Source organism: Equus caballus, chromosome 11, assembly GCF_041296265.1.
Source record: "Equus caballus isolate H_3958 breed thoroughbred chromosome 11, TB-T2T, whole genome shotgun sequence".
NCBI classification, from domain to species: domain Eukaryota; kingdom Metazoa; phylum Chordata; class Mammalia; order Perissodactyla; family Equidae; genus Equus; species Equus caballus.
In genome coordinates, this window is record NC_091694.1 from 4,976,890 (window position 1) to 4,990,405 (window position 13,516).

The 13,516-nt window shown below is 61.9% G+C and overlaps 2 protein-coding genes across 9 annotated transcripts in view; one reads left to right on the forward strand and one right to left on the reverse strand.

Moving 5' to 3' along the window:
- The window catches only part of SEPTIN9 (septin 9), a 161,500-nt gene that overhangs the window by 50,126 nt on the left and 97,858 nt on the right, over nt 1–13,516 (reverse strand). Inside the window, exon 1 of one of the 8 annotated variants that reach the window (XM_070225939.1) lies at nt 8,128–8,304. The exons of the other annotated variants lie outside the window; for them this stretch is intronic. The gene's annotated coding sequence lies outside the window, so the exon portion shown is untranslated. Of the gene's footprint in view, nt 1–8,127; nt 8,305–13,516 lie in introns of those variants that run through there. 8 annotated transcript variants of the gene reach the window in all.
- On the forward strand, nt 1,713–4,490 carry LOC138916073 (collagen alpha-3(IX) chain-like). The gene is made up of 3 exons (XM_070225751.1): nt 1,713–1,767; nt 2,428–3,654; nt 3,906–4,490. Exons 1-2 carry the CDS (start codon nt 1,713–1,715, stop codon nt 3,546–3,548), a joined length of 1,176 nt encoding a protein of 391 aa, XP_070081852.1. The 3' UTR covers nt 3,549–3,654; nt 3,906–4,490.

Consider the following 13,516-nt stretch of genomic DNA (forward strand, 5'->3'; position numbering starts at 1 on the left):
GGGGATGGGAAGGGCTCTGGCTCCCGCCCCGGGCCTCCAGGAAGACCCCGCCCCGTCCCATCTCCGGGGGAGAAAGTGAGGCTCAGCCTCGCCGAATTCCAGCGCTGAATCCCACATTCGTCCCACCCTCTGCTCGGTGGAAACCCTCCCTCCACCCCTGGGTTCGCCCCGAACAGCTGGCCCACAGCAGACGCTGGGTTCAGCCGTGCGGGGGGCTCGGGGCGCCTGCAGAGAGCGAGCCGCTGCGCCCCACCCCTTCCTCTGCGGAGGAGGCCTCCGTGCCTGCCCTTTCCCTGGGAAAGCTGGAGAAAGAGCTGCCATTAACTCCTTCCTGCCCGGCGCTTCCTGCAGGCCCCCGCGGAGGGGAAGGGCGGCGGGCCAGGTGACCTTCACAGCCACCACGCGAGGAACCAGGCGTGACAGCAGAGGCGCCCGCGAGCACTCGCGGACAAACACGTGCAGTGGAGGCTGAGATGCACTCAGCTGGGGACACGCTTTCCCGCGGCCACATTCTGGAGCTCTGGCCATCCCAGGGGTGAACGGTGGACGGATTTTGCAGGTGGGAGCACGGACACCCCCAGGGCTCCAGGCCACCCCGGTCACAAGGGCAGGGCTCAAAGGAAGCGTGTTCTGAAAGCCACTGTGCGCGGCTCACGGTGCACCCGCCTCCTCAGACGAGGGCAGCCAGGAGAGAGACGCTGTGACACGCAAAGCCCCCCACGGATCCGTGAGGTGCCAATTAGAACAACACTGGTCACGAGCCCAGGGGGTCCGTCTCCCCCAGCAGCCCCATCCACGTTAACATCTTTCTGGAATGACACATGGGAGACTGGGCTGCATGGACCAGCGAGCCCTGGAACCTCCAGCCCCACCCCAAGGATGGCCATTCTGCCTCCAGATGGGTGCAGGGCGGGCGGCCCATCACGCCACTCTGCTTTCTGCCCGAAGATGGGCTGGAGACTGCTGAGCGGCCGTGCCACACCAAGAGGCACCCACTCCTGGAAAGGCCACCGAACCAGGGTCTGGAGATGTGGCTCCAGCTGTGGCACTAACCGGCTGTGTGACTCTGGCCAAGTCACGGCCCCTCACTGGGCCTCAGAGACAAGAGGGGGCTAAATCAGAGGTCCGAGGAGGTTTAGAAATGGGGGCTCTGGAGTCAGGCTTCCTGAATTCTAAGCCTCCCCCTGCCACACCCACCAGCTGTATGGTTTTGGGCAGGTTACTTAATCTCTCTGTGCTTGGGTTCCTCATCTGTGAGATGAGAATAATAACAGAATTGACTTCACAGGGTTCTTGGGAGAATTAAAGCAGGCACTTAACTCCAGGTAAAGAGCCCTAAGACTGCGGGGTGCACAGGAAGCCCTAGTTACCACAAGCAGACACCAACACCACTGTCACTGTCACCGTCATCAGGAGGCCCCCGTCCAGCCCGGGCAGCCTGAGGCCCCAGGCAACAGAGGATGCTTCCCCTCCTTTCCTCTCCGCACTGGTGGGTGGCTGCAGCTGATGCCCAGCCTTGTTCCCAGTAACCACCCACCTTCCTGAACTGGTGACCACAGAGGCCCAGGTCACCGCCCCCGTCCTCATGGAGAAGGGTGAACCATCCTTGCTTCTTGTCATCAAACCCATGCCTTTCGCTTCCTCCTCCAAACCAATCTTTGCTTCGTGTGCAAACCAACCCTCAAGTCCAGGGTAGGGGAGGGGGTACCAGGATGCCTGGGATTGGAGGCTTGTGGAGCAAGGGGGCCGTATTCCAGGTGCTGGCGGGTACCCAGGACTGCACGGGGCTGTAGGGCCCGTGGAGGGTCCCCGGAAGGCCAACGGGGCCCGGCCCCCTCTCCCTTCACGGTCCTTCCGTGTCCCTTTTCCTCTCCTGCCCTCTCCCTCCCCCGATGCTCCCAGCACCCCTGCCAGGAGCACAGGGTTAAAGGTGGCCCAGGGGGATGCAGTGCCAGGACCCTCCGCCCCGGAGCCCAGGGCCGAAGCCAGTCTCGCCACCTGGCCGCGCTCCCTGTTCCAGGAGCCTCCCACAGAAGGCAGGCCAGAGAGGAGCACGGATGGAGGGCAGGGCCCCGCCCCTCCCGGCGGGCACGGGGAGGCCGGTGGCCACCGCCATCGCCATCGCCACCGCCGGCCCGGGACCCGGCGGGAAAGCAAGACACACGCACAGGGCGGCCGCAGCTCAGCGTCTCCACTGCACCGAACCCACAGGCACACACAAAATGTCTGGCTTTGGAAAGCCAAGGACGAGGGCCCCGTGCTGAGGACGCCCCTCCCCGCCGGGGAGGCCCCACCAAGAACCCCTCTCGGCGTGCACGGAGCACCGGCGGAAGGACTTAATTAGTACCATATGGCGAGCGCAGCGAGAGCCAGCGGGAGGGGCAGGAGCGCAAACCGCGGAGCTGAGGATGAGGGGTGCAGGATGAGGGGCGAGGGCCGCGGGGGAGGGGGGCAGCCGAGCCTGCGGGCAGGGGTGCGGGGGGCAGAGCGGCGGCCGGCGCCCCTCCCGCTTCCTCTCAGATTGGTCCCAGCGCTTCTTATCTGCAGCTTCTTATCTGCAGCCTGCGCTGGGACAGCTCAGAGGTCAGGCTCCACTCCAGTCCCACCCGCCCCTAGAAAGCCCGCTGGGCCGGCGCCCGCCGAGGCCGTGGGGACAGCGCCTGCTGGGGCGCAGCTGCTGGTTTCCGGCGCCGGCCCGCGGCAATGGCAGCCTGAGACGGCAGACCGGGCTGTCACCCACCCGCCACCACCTTGTCAGGAAGGTCGGCCCCTCTCCGCTCAGACACCAGCAGGCCCGGGGCCCCGTCCTTGCTTGCTCTGCTGAAGGAGGGTCCCGGAGGCAGACACCGCGGGGGCTTCCTTCCTCCAGCCCCCCTTCTCCAGCTGACCCACTTGGGTTCAGGTGTTCACTCCTCCCGGCTCTGCCCAGGTGCCTCGGGCTTCGCGGCAGGAGCCACCAGGCTGGGCCCCAGCCGCCACCGGGGGCTGGAGGCAAGGCTGCCAGCGGATGGACGGCACACGGCGGGCACCAGGGACTCCTGGAAAGGCTCCCCTGCTCACAGGTAGCCGGGCTCACAGGGAGGGGCTCTCCCGCCTCTGAAGGTGCTGCGTCTGTGAAGGGGCAGCCTCTGTGTCGGTGGGGACCAGCTGAGAACAGAGCCACGCCCAGGGATGGTGAAGGGTGGTCAAGCTGCCCGGCTCGGAATTCCCACCTGGGCGACAGCGAATTCTGCTTAGAGCTCAGGCCGTGTGAGCCGGGTGTCTTACTCCACCGACAGCATCCAGTTCGAGCAGCCGAGAGGCCGGTGAGGGAGAGAAGGCCTGGCCGTCGGAGCAGGACGTTATCTAGACTCGAAGAAGCCGACTCCTGCAAAGGGCAGTCCAGACGGCCCCATGGCCCACCGCCCCCTCCTCAGAGCCGAGGAGGACAGAAGCCTCAAGAGAGGGGACTCAGGGGGCCTGTCTCGCCCCTGAGAACACTGACTGTCCTCTGGGCAGTGGCTCACAAGTCAGCATCTGCTCCTGCAGCCGCGGCAGTCCCCTCTTGATGGCTTCCAGAAAAAGTATCCGTCTAGGTCATCAGTGTCCTGAGATCCAAGAACATACTCAGAACAGCAAATACAACAAAAGCTAATGTGAGCAAGTGCTTACGGAGTGCAGGCACCGTTCCCCAAGCTTCACACGCATCCCCCTTAGTCCTCACAATAGCCCCATCCGAGCCTTCCTATCGTTCTTTTTCTTTAACAAATTAGGAAACAGAGCACAGAGAAGTTAAGCAACTTGCCCCAGGTCACACAGTGAGAAGGGGTAGCAGCTGGCTCCCTCCAGGGCTAGCTCCCTTCCCTGCTAGCCTTCCTGTGTCCCCCCACATAAGGAGGGGGCAGTGGGACAGCCTGGTGGTCCAGTCTCCAAGAACTTCATGTTCTTTTTTTTTTTAGGAAGATTAGCCCTGAGCTAACATCTGCCACCAATCCTCCTCTTTTTTGCTGAGGAAGATTGGCCCTGAGCTAACATCCGTGCCCATCGTCCTCTACTTTATACGTGGGACGCCTACCACAGCATGGCGTGCCAAGCGGTGCCATGTCTGCACCCAAGATCCGAACCAGCGAACCCCGGGCCGCCAAAGTGGAACATGCGAACTTAACCGCTGTGCCACCGGGCTGGTCCCAAACCTCAGGCTCTAATCGGAAACCCAGGGTCAGAAAACAGCATCGTCCTCTCTCCACCCCTGGTTCTCAGCTCCAGGCTGGCACAGAGGAGGCCTCAACAGGTGAACGACTGAATGAACAAATGAACGAGAGCCTGACAAAGGAGGAGGGCAACAAGGATGAGGACGGAAGGCAGTGAGAGGACTGCTGGCCATGACAATGGCGGTGACGATGCCAGCCCTCTGCTGGCGTGAACGCCTTCGTTTCTCACTGCGTCTCTCAAGTGGGTGTTTAAATAATTTTTAAAATCAGGAAAAATAAAGGTTGTTTTTCAATCAGAAAGACAGAAGCTTCTTAGCTTCTCAGAGTCTTAACATGTGCCCACTGGCATCGCCTGGCCAAGTGGATGGAGGGGCTGCCAGGCAGGCACCGGGCTGGGTCTTCCCAGAGCTGGGTCTAGGACCCACCAACAGGACCCGTGTGGGTGCTCCATGGACCCTGCATGGGATCGCTTCCTGCTGGGCTGCAGGGAGGATGTGCGTTCAACCAGAGTTTGTGTCAGCACAGCTCTGCTTCGTCCACAGCCTGGTGGGGGGTCCTCCACCCCCCCGCCCGGCCCCCCAGCCTGGCCCCCCGACCCGGCCCAGTGTGACAACCCCAGGAAGAAGGTCAGCAGGGAGGGAAGCCGCTGGGGGTGTGATAGGAGAGGCTTTCCAAGGACAGATTTGTAAAAACTCTGCTCCGCCCGGTCCTTTCCAAGGACTTGAGACCTCCACTGCCCCCTACTGACTGGCCACAGCTCATGGAGGAAGATGGGGGGGCACCCCATGAGGCTGAGGCTCCGGAGGGTGGTGGGCACCAGCAAGGCAGGGAGTGGAGCTAGGGGCACATGGCACAGAGAGGGCTGACTCTTGCCCGACCCAGCTCTTGTCTCCAAAAACATCACTGTCCTTCTACTTCTGGCCGTGCAACGAGGCTGCCCAGGACTGCATCCCCGCTCCCCAGGTGAGAAAGCTGGGCCCTGCCTGGGCAGTGTGCCCACAGCCCATCCCACCACAGCCAGCTCCCACGGTCTGCTGTCGCCACGTGGAAGAGGATATGGAGCACTGACCCTCAAGCCCATGCCCGGGACTGTGTCAGGAGAGGATGTGACGCTGTGTGTGGAGGGGGGTCACAGGAGTTCTAAGCAGGAGAGAAAGAACAGGCAGGGAAAGTTCTCGTCCACCGTCCCAGTGACCCCCCCACCCCCGCTCAAGGCTGACATGGGACAACCCGGAATGGGCCCGCTCCCTGCAAGGTACATCCACAGCTTGAGGGGCACGCCGGGGGAGGCAAGCTGCAAGGCACGATGGAGGGAGGGCAGGCCCGCACCAGTCCATCAGACCTTCCAGGGCCAGCCCTGGGCAGGCGCCGTGCCGTCTGGGCGTCACTGTCTCCTCCTGCAGAATGGGGAGCAGCATTTATGTCATGGGGCGAAGCTCTGCTCACAGGGAAGTGGTCCTCACTCTACCAGCAGCCGGCAGGACCAAGGCCAGCCACAAGTCCGGAGGTGAAGCCCCAGGCTGCGCCCATCCACTATGCGGCCCTGAGCACGTCCCTCCCCTCTCTGGACCTGAGCGCCATCAGCTCTCAGGGTCTCTAGGATGCCAATACGCAAACCAAACCCTGCCGACACCTGATCATCAGCCCCAGTTCTCGCCAGCTCCTTGTCTCCAGCACATCTGAGCCCTTTATTCCCGCCTCCTTCTCCATGCAGGGCGTCCCCAAACGCTTCCTCCTCCAGGATGGACACCATCCCCAAACATGTCCCTTCGGCAGCCGCTCCTTTCTCATCACAGAAAACTGAAACACAGCTTCCCTCACTGGCCCCTCCTTGAGGACACCTGTCACCTGGGTGCCCGACACGCAGAGCAGCCTGTCCACAGCAAGATGCCGTCGCCTTTTCTTTTCTTTCTTTTAAATTTTTTCAATTTTAATAACAGTTCAAATCAGCGTGCCTGGTTCATCTCAGCTCCTTCCCTGCCAAACCCGGGGCAGGGACTGCTTCCATTTCTCCGCCTTCTCTTCTGTCTGTGATGACCCCGGTGTAAACATATCTGCCGCACTGACTTTAAACTTCACATTATCCTTACTTTTCTTTTCTTTTTTTTTAAAGATTTTATTTTTCTTTTTTCTCCCCAAAGCCCCCCAGTGCATAGTTGTATATTTTAGTTGTGGGTCCTTCTATTTGTGGCATGTGGGACGCCGGCTCAGCATGGCCTGATGAGCGGTGCCGTGTCTGCGCCCAGGATCCGAACCGGCGAAACCCTGGGCTGTGGAAGAGGAGCACGCGAACTTAACCACTCGGCCCCAGGGCCAGCCCGATCCTTACTTTTCTTGATCAGACTTTTCTTGATCAGACTTGGCATCCTTCTGCCTGATCATGAGCAGAAAGTCCTGGATCGCCTTGATTTTGCAAGGCGTGGCAGTCAGGGGCCAGGACCACGCAGCCGGCACCCCAACTCGCCAAGTACCACCCAAGAGACACTCATGGCAGAGGGCAAGAGAACGGGCCTGTGGCTTCTTCTGATGTCGCCTCTGACTCTCTGCCCCGACCCGCACGACGCCAGCAGCCCCAGCCCCTCCACCAGTGGACTGGCGCGCAAGCTGCAGCCCAGGCGTGGGTCCCTTCCACATCACGCAGCCCGCACCAGTGCCAGCATGGTGCTCCGCCCAGCGGGCCTCGGGAGCCAGCTGGCAGCCGGAGCCGGAGGCCTGGGAGAGCTGGCGGACGGCACGGGCAGCGAGCCTCTCCTCCTGCACGCGCGCCGACTCGCCCGCACGCCCCGGGGCTCTCAGGGGACACAGGTAACAGGACCACCCCACGCGCTCCTCCACATGTGGAGGGGGAGGCCTGCTGAGACACCCCCATTCCCCACCTGACCGCAGCCTCCGCGAAGCGTGGCTGATGCTGTCATTAGCACCAGCACTTCCCCTTTATTATACACTGACTGTATGCCCAGGGCTGCCCTATATTATACACTGACTGTATGCCCAGGGCTGCCGTATATTATACACTGACTGTATGCCCAGGGCTGCCCTATATTATACACTGACTGTATGCCCAGGGCTGCCCTATATTATACACTGACTGTATGCCCAGGGCTGCCCTATATTATACACTGACTGTATGCCCAGGGCTGCCCTATATTATACACTGACTGTATGCCCAGGGCTGTATTGGGTCTATTTCCTGCATTATCCCATTAGATCCCCACATGGGTCCCCAATTTGCAAATGGTGAGACAAATTCATAAATATCCCGCCCAGGAGAGTAAGTGGCAGCACAGAATTTGAACCCAGCTCCGGCTCCAATCTCCCTTCTCTGTCTTCCTGGAGCCCACGAAGCTCCAACACAAAGGAGGTACTTATGAAATATGAAGGACAGAACCCCAGAAGCCGGGAAGCGCTCCCTCCCCCTGACCCCACAGCCCTCCCACCGTGCGCTGGGAGCTCCCAGCTTTCTCCCTTCCAGCACTGCTATCTGTAGCCAGGCTCTTGCTGTGTGACCAGGGTCAGTACCTAACCTCTCTGGACTGTACCTTCAAGTTGAGGACACAGCAACACAGGCCTACTTCAGAAGGTCACTGAGGGGGCATAGCTCACATCTGCCGAACCCATGACACAGGCCAGCTGGCCCTGAACCTCACGCATGCTGCCCCCTCCTCACCACCCCCCCCGCCGCCTTCATGGGTAGGGACTGTCAGTTCCCCCTCCTACTGGACAAGGAAACTAAAAGGTTCCAGAAGGCACCCAAGGTCACCCAGTTTGCAAGTGGGCTCATGCAGCTTGGAGCGCACACTCTCGCCTGCCGTGCCTGTCTCCCCAAATGAGATCCCGCGTGCGACAGTCAGCGCTCTGTCAATGGTCCAGCCTGCACCAATCGCAGTGTCGGCTGGGCCACCCTGCCTGCACCCCAAGGCACGGCCAGTCCTCATACCTTGCTTCCTTGCCAGTTTCCCACCCGGGGCCCTGCAAAAGGCCTGAGGTCAGAGGTCTGCCTTGAATCCTGGTATCTGCTGTGTGACCGTGGGCCAACGACAGCCTCTCTGCGCCTCCTGGGTTGCTGTGAGGGCTACCGGAGATGGAGAGCACTGAGCCCAGAGGCTGGTGCGCTGAAAAGGCTGGATACGTGGCAGCTGTGGAGTAGGGATGACAGCAATGACGATAAATGGATCAAACCAAAAAGGCGAACAAGCTGGGGGGCTATGAAGCAAAGCCCGGCTGATCAGGACGCTCTGACACGATGAGCAGAGCTCCCGACAGCAACAGAGGCAGGGCCTGGGACGACGAGGCCCCGGCTGCCAGCCGCCCTGCCTAGCTGGTCTCCTCGTGTCCCCCCCGGGGAACCCCTAGGTTCCAGTGGGTTTCCCACCAGAACTGGGGCAGATGGGGGCAGGCACCAAGTGGGGACAGCAGACACTGCCAATTGAGAGCAGAAGTTCTTCCTCCTGACCTCAGAATCCTTCTCAACACAGTGCTTCAGGCAGCCACGACCAAGGGGCTGGAGCCTGCATGTGCAACACACTCGCTGAGCTTGGCCAAGAGCTGGGGCCGGGCCAGGCTGGGCTGGGGCAGGTGAGGTGGGGCACCCCCTGCAATGGACAGGAACCCCAGCCCAGCCATTTCTTCCTCCGAGGGCTTCTGGAACATACCCTGCCCTGTCTGTTCCCATGGCTCCACCCTGACTCAGCGGCCCTCGAGCTGGGCAGGCTTCGAGGCGTGCTGCCCCCTCCCTTCCGTTCCATCTGTCCCCCCGGGCTGGACTGGCCCCTACTCACCTCCACTCACCATTCCTGGGGCACCTCGGCTGGCTGGTAGTTTTAGGATTGCCATCATCGGACCTGGCTCCAGCGGCCCAGCCAGACAGGCCCACCCCACACTAGGCTGCACCCACAGCTGTTGTTCCCACCTCCAGCCTTTGCTCAGGCCAGGAGCTCAGCTTCCCTAGGGACTCCAGCATATAAGTATTTCTCTGACTCCCACTTGGCACCAGCCACCAGCAATCCACTTAGCAGCAGTGTCTTCACTGCTCATGGCTGTCTGCTGGGTTATGACAATGCCCCTTTGTCCTCTATTCTAATTTGGCACCAGACAAACCTCCCACTTTTCAAGGCCCAGCAGACGCCACTTCCTCCAGGAAGCCTTCCCTGACTGTTCCAGCTGGACAGAGCCTCCCTTTCTGTGCGTCTCTAGTGCTCAGTGCTCAACAGGCATTAACTGAGCAGTTCCGACATGCCAGGCCCTGGGAACACAGCCCATTTCCCCCACCCTCGTGGAGCTTGCCCTCCATGAGAACGGGTGAGTGATAAGACCCTCGGCACCTGTCTGTGCCTCGCAGAAAGCCACCCCCAGGCATGGGAGAGCTGCTTTAGCTGGGGTGACAGGGGAGGCCTCTCTAAGGTGGTGCATGTAAGCAGGGACCCAAGTGAGGCGGCCAGGAAAAGATCCAGGGACAGAGCCCCGGGAGAACAGGCACGGTGAAGGCCTTTGGTGGGGACGAGCCTCTGTGTCCCAGGAGAAGCCAGGCTGGGGGCTGGACACCAGCGGGCAGGGGGTGGAGGTCCCACGTACAGGGGCACCCCTGAGGGAGGTTTAAGCTGGGGGTGACTTGAATTGATTCTCCGTACAGAAACTCACTCAGGCACTGGACTCCCTATGTGCAGCCACCGCACACCTCCAGGGGGCGCCCTGCACACACAGTGCACGTGTGGGCACTCCTGGGAAGGCATGGGGGCCTTGTGGGGTACCGCAGGGGCAGCTTGGGGCGGGACCAGTCCTGGAGGGGGCAACTGCCCAGGCAGGGGCTGCAGTGGGGGATGGAGGCGCTCAGAGTCGGGGTCTGCTTTGGAGGCAGCTGCGTCTGGTGATGGGTTCCCAAATTTCGTAGGCGCAGACAACTCGGTGGGTGGGCAGGGTGCCGTTTCCCAAGCAGAAGGCCTGGGGTGCAGACTGGGGAGGAAACGGCCCGTGGTGCTGGGCTGTGCTGGGCTGTGCTGGGCTGTTGGGCTGTGCTGGGCAGTGCTGGGCTGTGCTGGGCTGTTGGGCTGTGGGGGCAGTGCTGGGCTGTGCTGGGCAGTGCTGGGCAGTGCTGGGCAGTGCTGGGCTGTGCTGGGCTGTTGGGCTGTGCTGGGCTGTGCTGGGCTGTGCTGGGCTGTTGGGCTGTGCTGGGCAGTGCTGGGCTGTGCTGGGCTGTTGGGCTGTGGGGGCAGTGCTGGGCTGTGCTGGGCAGTGCTGGGCAGTGCTGGGCAGTGCTGGGCTGTGCTGGGCTGTTGGGCTGTGGGGACAGTGCTGGGCTGTGCTGGGCAGTGCTGGGCAGTGCTGGGCTGTTGGGCTGTGCTGGGCTGTGCTGGGCTGTTGGGCTGTGGGGGCAGTGCTGGGCTGTGGGGGCAGTGCTGGGCAGTGCTGGGCAGTGTTGGGCTGTTGGGCTGTGCTGGGCAGTGCTGGGCTGTGCTGGGCAGTGCTGGGCTGTGCTGGGCTGTGGGGGCAGCGCTGGGCTGTGGGGGCAGTGCTGGGCTGTGCTGGGCAGTGCTGGGCTGTGCTGGGCGGTGCTGGGCTGTGCTGGGCTGTGCTGGGCAGTGCTGGGCTGTGGGGGCTGGGAGGGCTGGGTGGCGCCCAGGAGAGCTCAGGGGGCTGGGCCTGCGAGTCTGACTGCGGAGCCCCCTCCCAGAATGCTCCACCACCCAGTCCCTCTGCTCATCCTGATTCAGGGTTCTGTGTGAACCGACCCTAACTTCTCAGAGAGGGGAACACCCCCCAGCACATCACAGAGAACCCACGAGACCCTCTCGTCACACCTCCTCCTTCTACAGATTAGGACCCGCGGAGGGAGGCCCCCGTCTGTCCAGGACCACAGGGCCAGTCTCGGGCAGTGGGCTAACCCTGCGACTTTTGGCTCCAAGCTACACATTGGCTCTGCTCCACGCACAGCCCCAGGCACACATGGAAATGTCTGCTGGATGGATAGTGGGTGAACGGGCGGGTGACAGGTGGGTGACCAGCAGAGCCTGTGCAGAGCTGGGGGAGGCGGAATGACCATATGTGGACGTCCAGCCCGCCCCGATGCAAGCGGGAGCCGGGCCCCCAGCGAGCTCTGGCTCCAGTCCTGGAGAGTGTTCCCGAGCAGCGTGACCCTCCCCCGGGGCTGTTCCTGGCGCCCTGCCCCCCCACCCTCCCAGAGCAGGGCTGACCTGCACCACGTGACCCGGCCTGGGAAGATGGACCCAGCTGTGGGAGGTTGTGCCGACTGGGGACTGCGTGTGCAGGAGAACCCAGCTGCACAGGAAGCCGGGCCAGCGGCCTCCGGAAGCCTCCAGGCTTCGCAGGCTGGACTCCCAGGGTCTGTTGCTGGGGGGCCCTCTCCTGCCTGTGGCCCAGAGCCCTGGACCCACACCTGTGGGCTCCAGAGATCCAGAGGGGGAAGGCGGGCAAGTCCCTGGAGTGGCTGCCCACCCAGAGTGTGACTCCGGCCGCGGCCTCTGCCTCTCCTGACCCCATTTCAGCCATGGGGACGCTGCCCTGGGGCTGCCCATACATGGAAGGAGCTTCAGCCGAGCCGGCCAACCAGAGGGCATCACAGTGGCACAGAAACCACGCACCTAGTTACAAACCAGCTGGAGCTCTGAAGTCAAACAGCCCCATGTTCGCAGGGTTGGCAATTTCTAGCTGTGTGGCCTAGGGCAAGTTACTCAACCTCTCTGTGCCTCAGTCCCTTCTTGTCTACAACAATACCAGTAACTGTTTCCGAGGTTGTCGTGCAGATAAAACCCATCCAACACACGAAGCTGCTTCGAGCCCAGCACTTGGAGCCTCTAAGGATGCAGTAATCGGTCACTATGACTAATGAAATATTAATAAAGGCTAGGAAGGGACTGACAGCCTCCCCGCGGTGTCCCTAAAATGGAAACAAATCTGCTTGGCTCTCAGAGCAGCCGGAAGCGAGCCAAGGGCAGGCTCCCAGCCCTCGCTCCCAGCGTGTCAAGCAATTGCCTTAGAGAACATCCCCTCCTGCCGCTGGCAGGCCCAGGGCCCGCGGCTGCCCTCCAGATTAGCTCATCGCTGGCACCTGCTTCGAAAGCACATGTTTGGACTTTCCAGATCTTTCCTCTCCTCTCCCTGACCTTCCCCTTCTTACTCACTCTCTCCTTTCATTCCTGTTCAAAAACAAATAATCGAGGCCAAATGTGTCAGCTGGCCCCCTGGAAGCTTCTCAGCAGCAGGAACGTGTGGCGGTGCCCTGCAGGGGCGGGCCACCGGCAAGGATCACTCACCGCAGAGCCGAGACCTCGGGGGCTGCCGAGACCGGGTCAGCGGGCAGTGACCAGAGCCAGCCTGGCCCGAAGTCCCCGATGGCCCGGCCTGGGGCCACATCTCTGAAGCCTCCTGAGCACAGGGGCACAAACACGCATCGGGTCCGCCATTCTCAGGGGTGAGGTGGGGGGTGGCCCGGTGGGTTCCTGAGTATTCTGCGGACAGATGACTTGGGGGCACTGAAGTTTCCCATCCCCCCTCACAGCCTGGTCAGGGTGCAGTCTGGATCTGAACCCTGGAGCTGAGTCCCGACCAAGACCCCAGAGGGAAGAAGGGCTGGAAGGCACAGGGGGAGGGAGCTTATAGCCGCATCTAGTAAACTTCCTTTTGTAGACTGGCCCCCACCCCCTAGAGACCCTGGTTCCAAAGAGCTGGGTTCGGGTCCAGAAAGCTGCATTTGAGATTCAGAACTATCCAGAACCCTGCTTTGGAAACACAAGCCTGGAAGGTAGAAAGAAGTAGGACCCGAGAGGTCGGGGGGTAGCGCTCTGACAAGGAGCGTGCCCTCTCCTACGGGGGTCTTGCCTCATCAGCTTCCCCATCGTCCCACGCAGCCAGGAGACCCCCCCCCCCCACCCCCAAGCCCAGCCCTGAGCACTCCCTGGGGAAGGAGGGGCCGTGGGGAGGGAGTGAGGGCAGAAGGTTTTCCGGGCTTCCCCTGGCTCCTCCTGGCCCCTGCTCTCACTCCTGCTTCCCCTACAGCCGTCCCCAGGCCCAGAGATCAGAAACGAGGAGACTCAAGATGGAGGCTCCCCTCCCATTCCCCAGGCCACGCTGACCGGCTCCAGGCCACGCTGACCGGCTGACCTCCCAGAAAGCCACTCAGCCAGGCTACCGTCCTGGCCCCGAGGTGGGGCGCTGACAAGAGTGGAGACTCTGCGCTTCCTCCTGCTTCTCCACCTGACACTGTCTCTAATGTCCGAGGGACCCGGCCACGGTGTCCAGGAAGTGTGGACAGAGCCCTGTGCTGTTCAAGGTAACGCCCCCACGGCACCCAGGAAGCACCCAGGAGAGTTAAA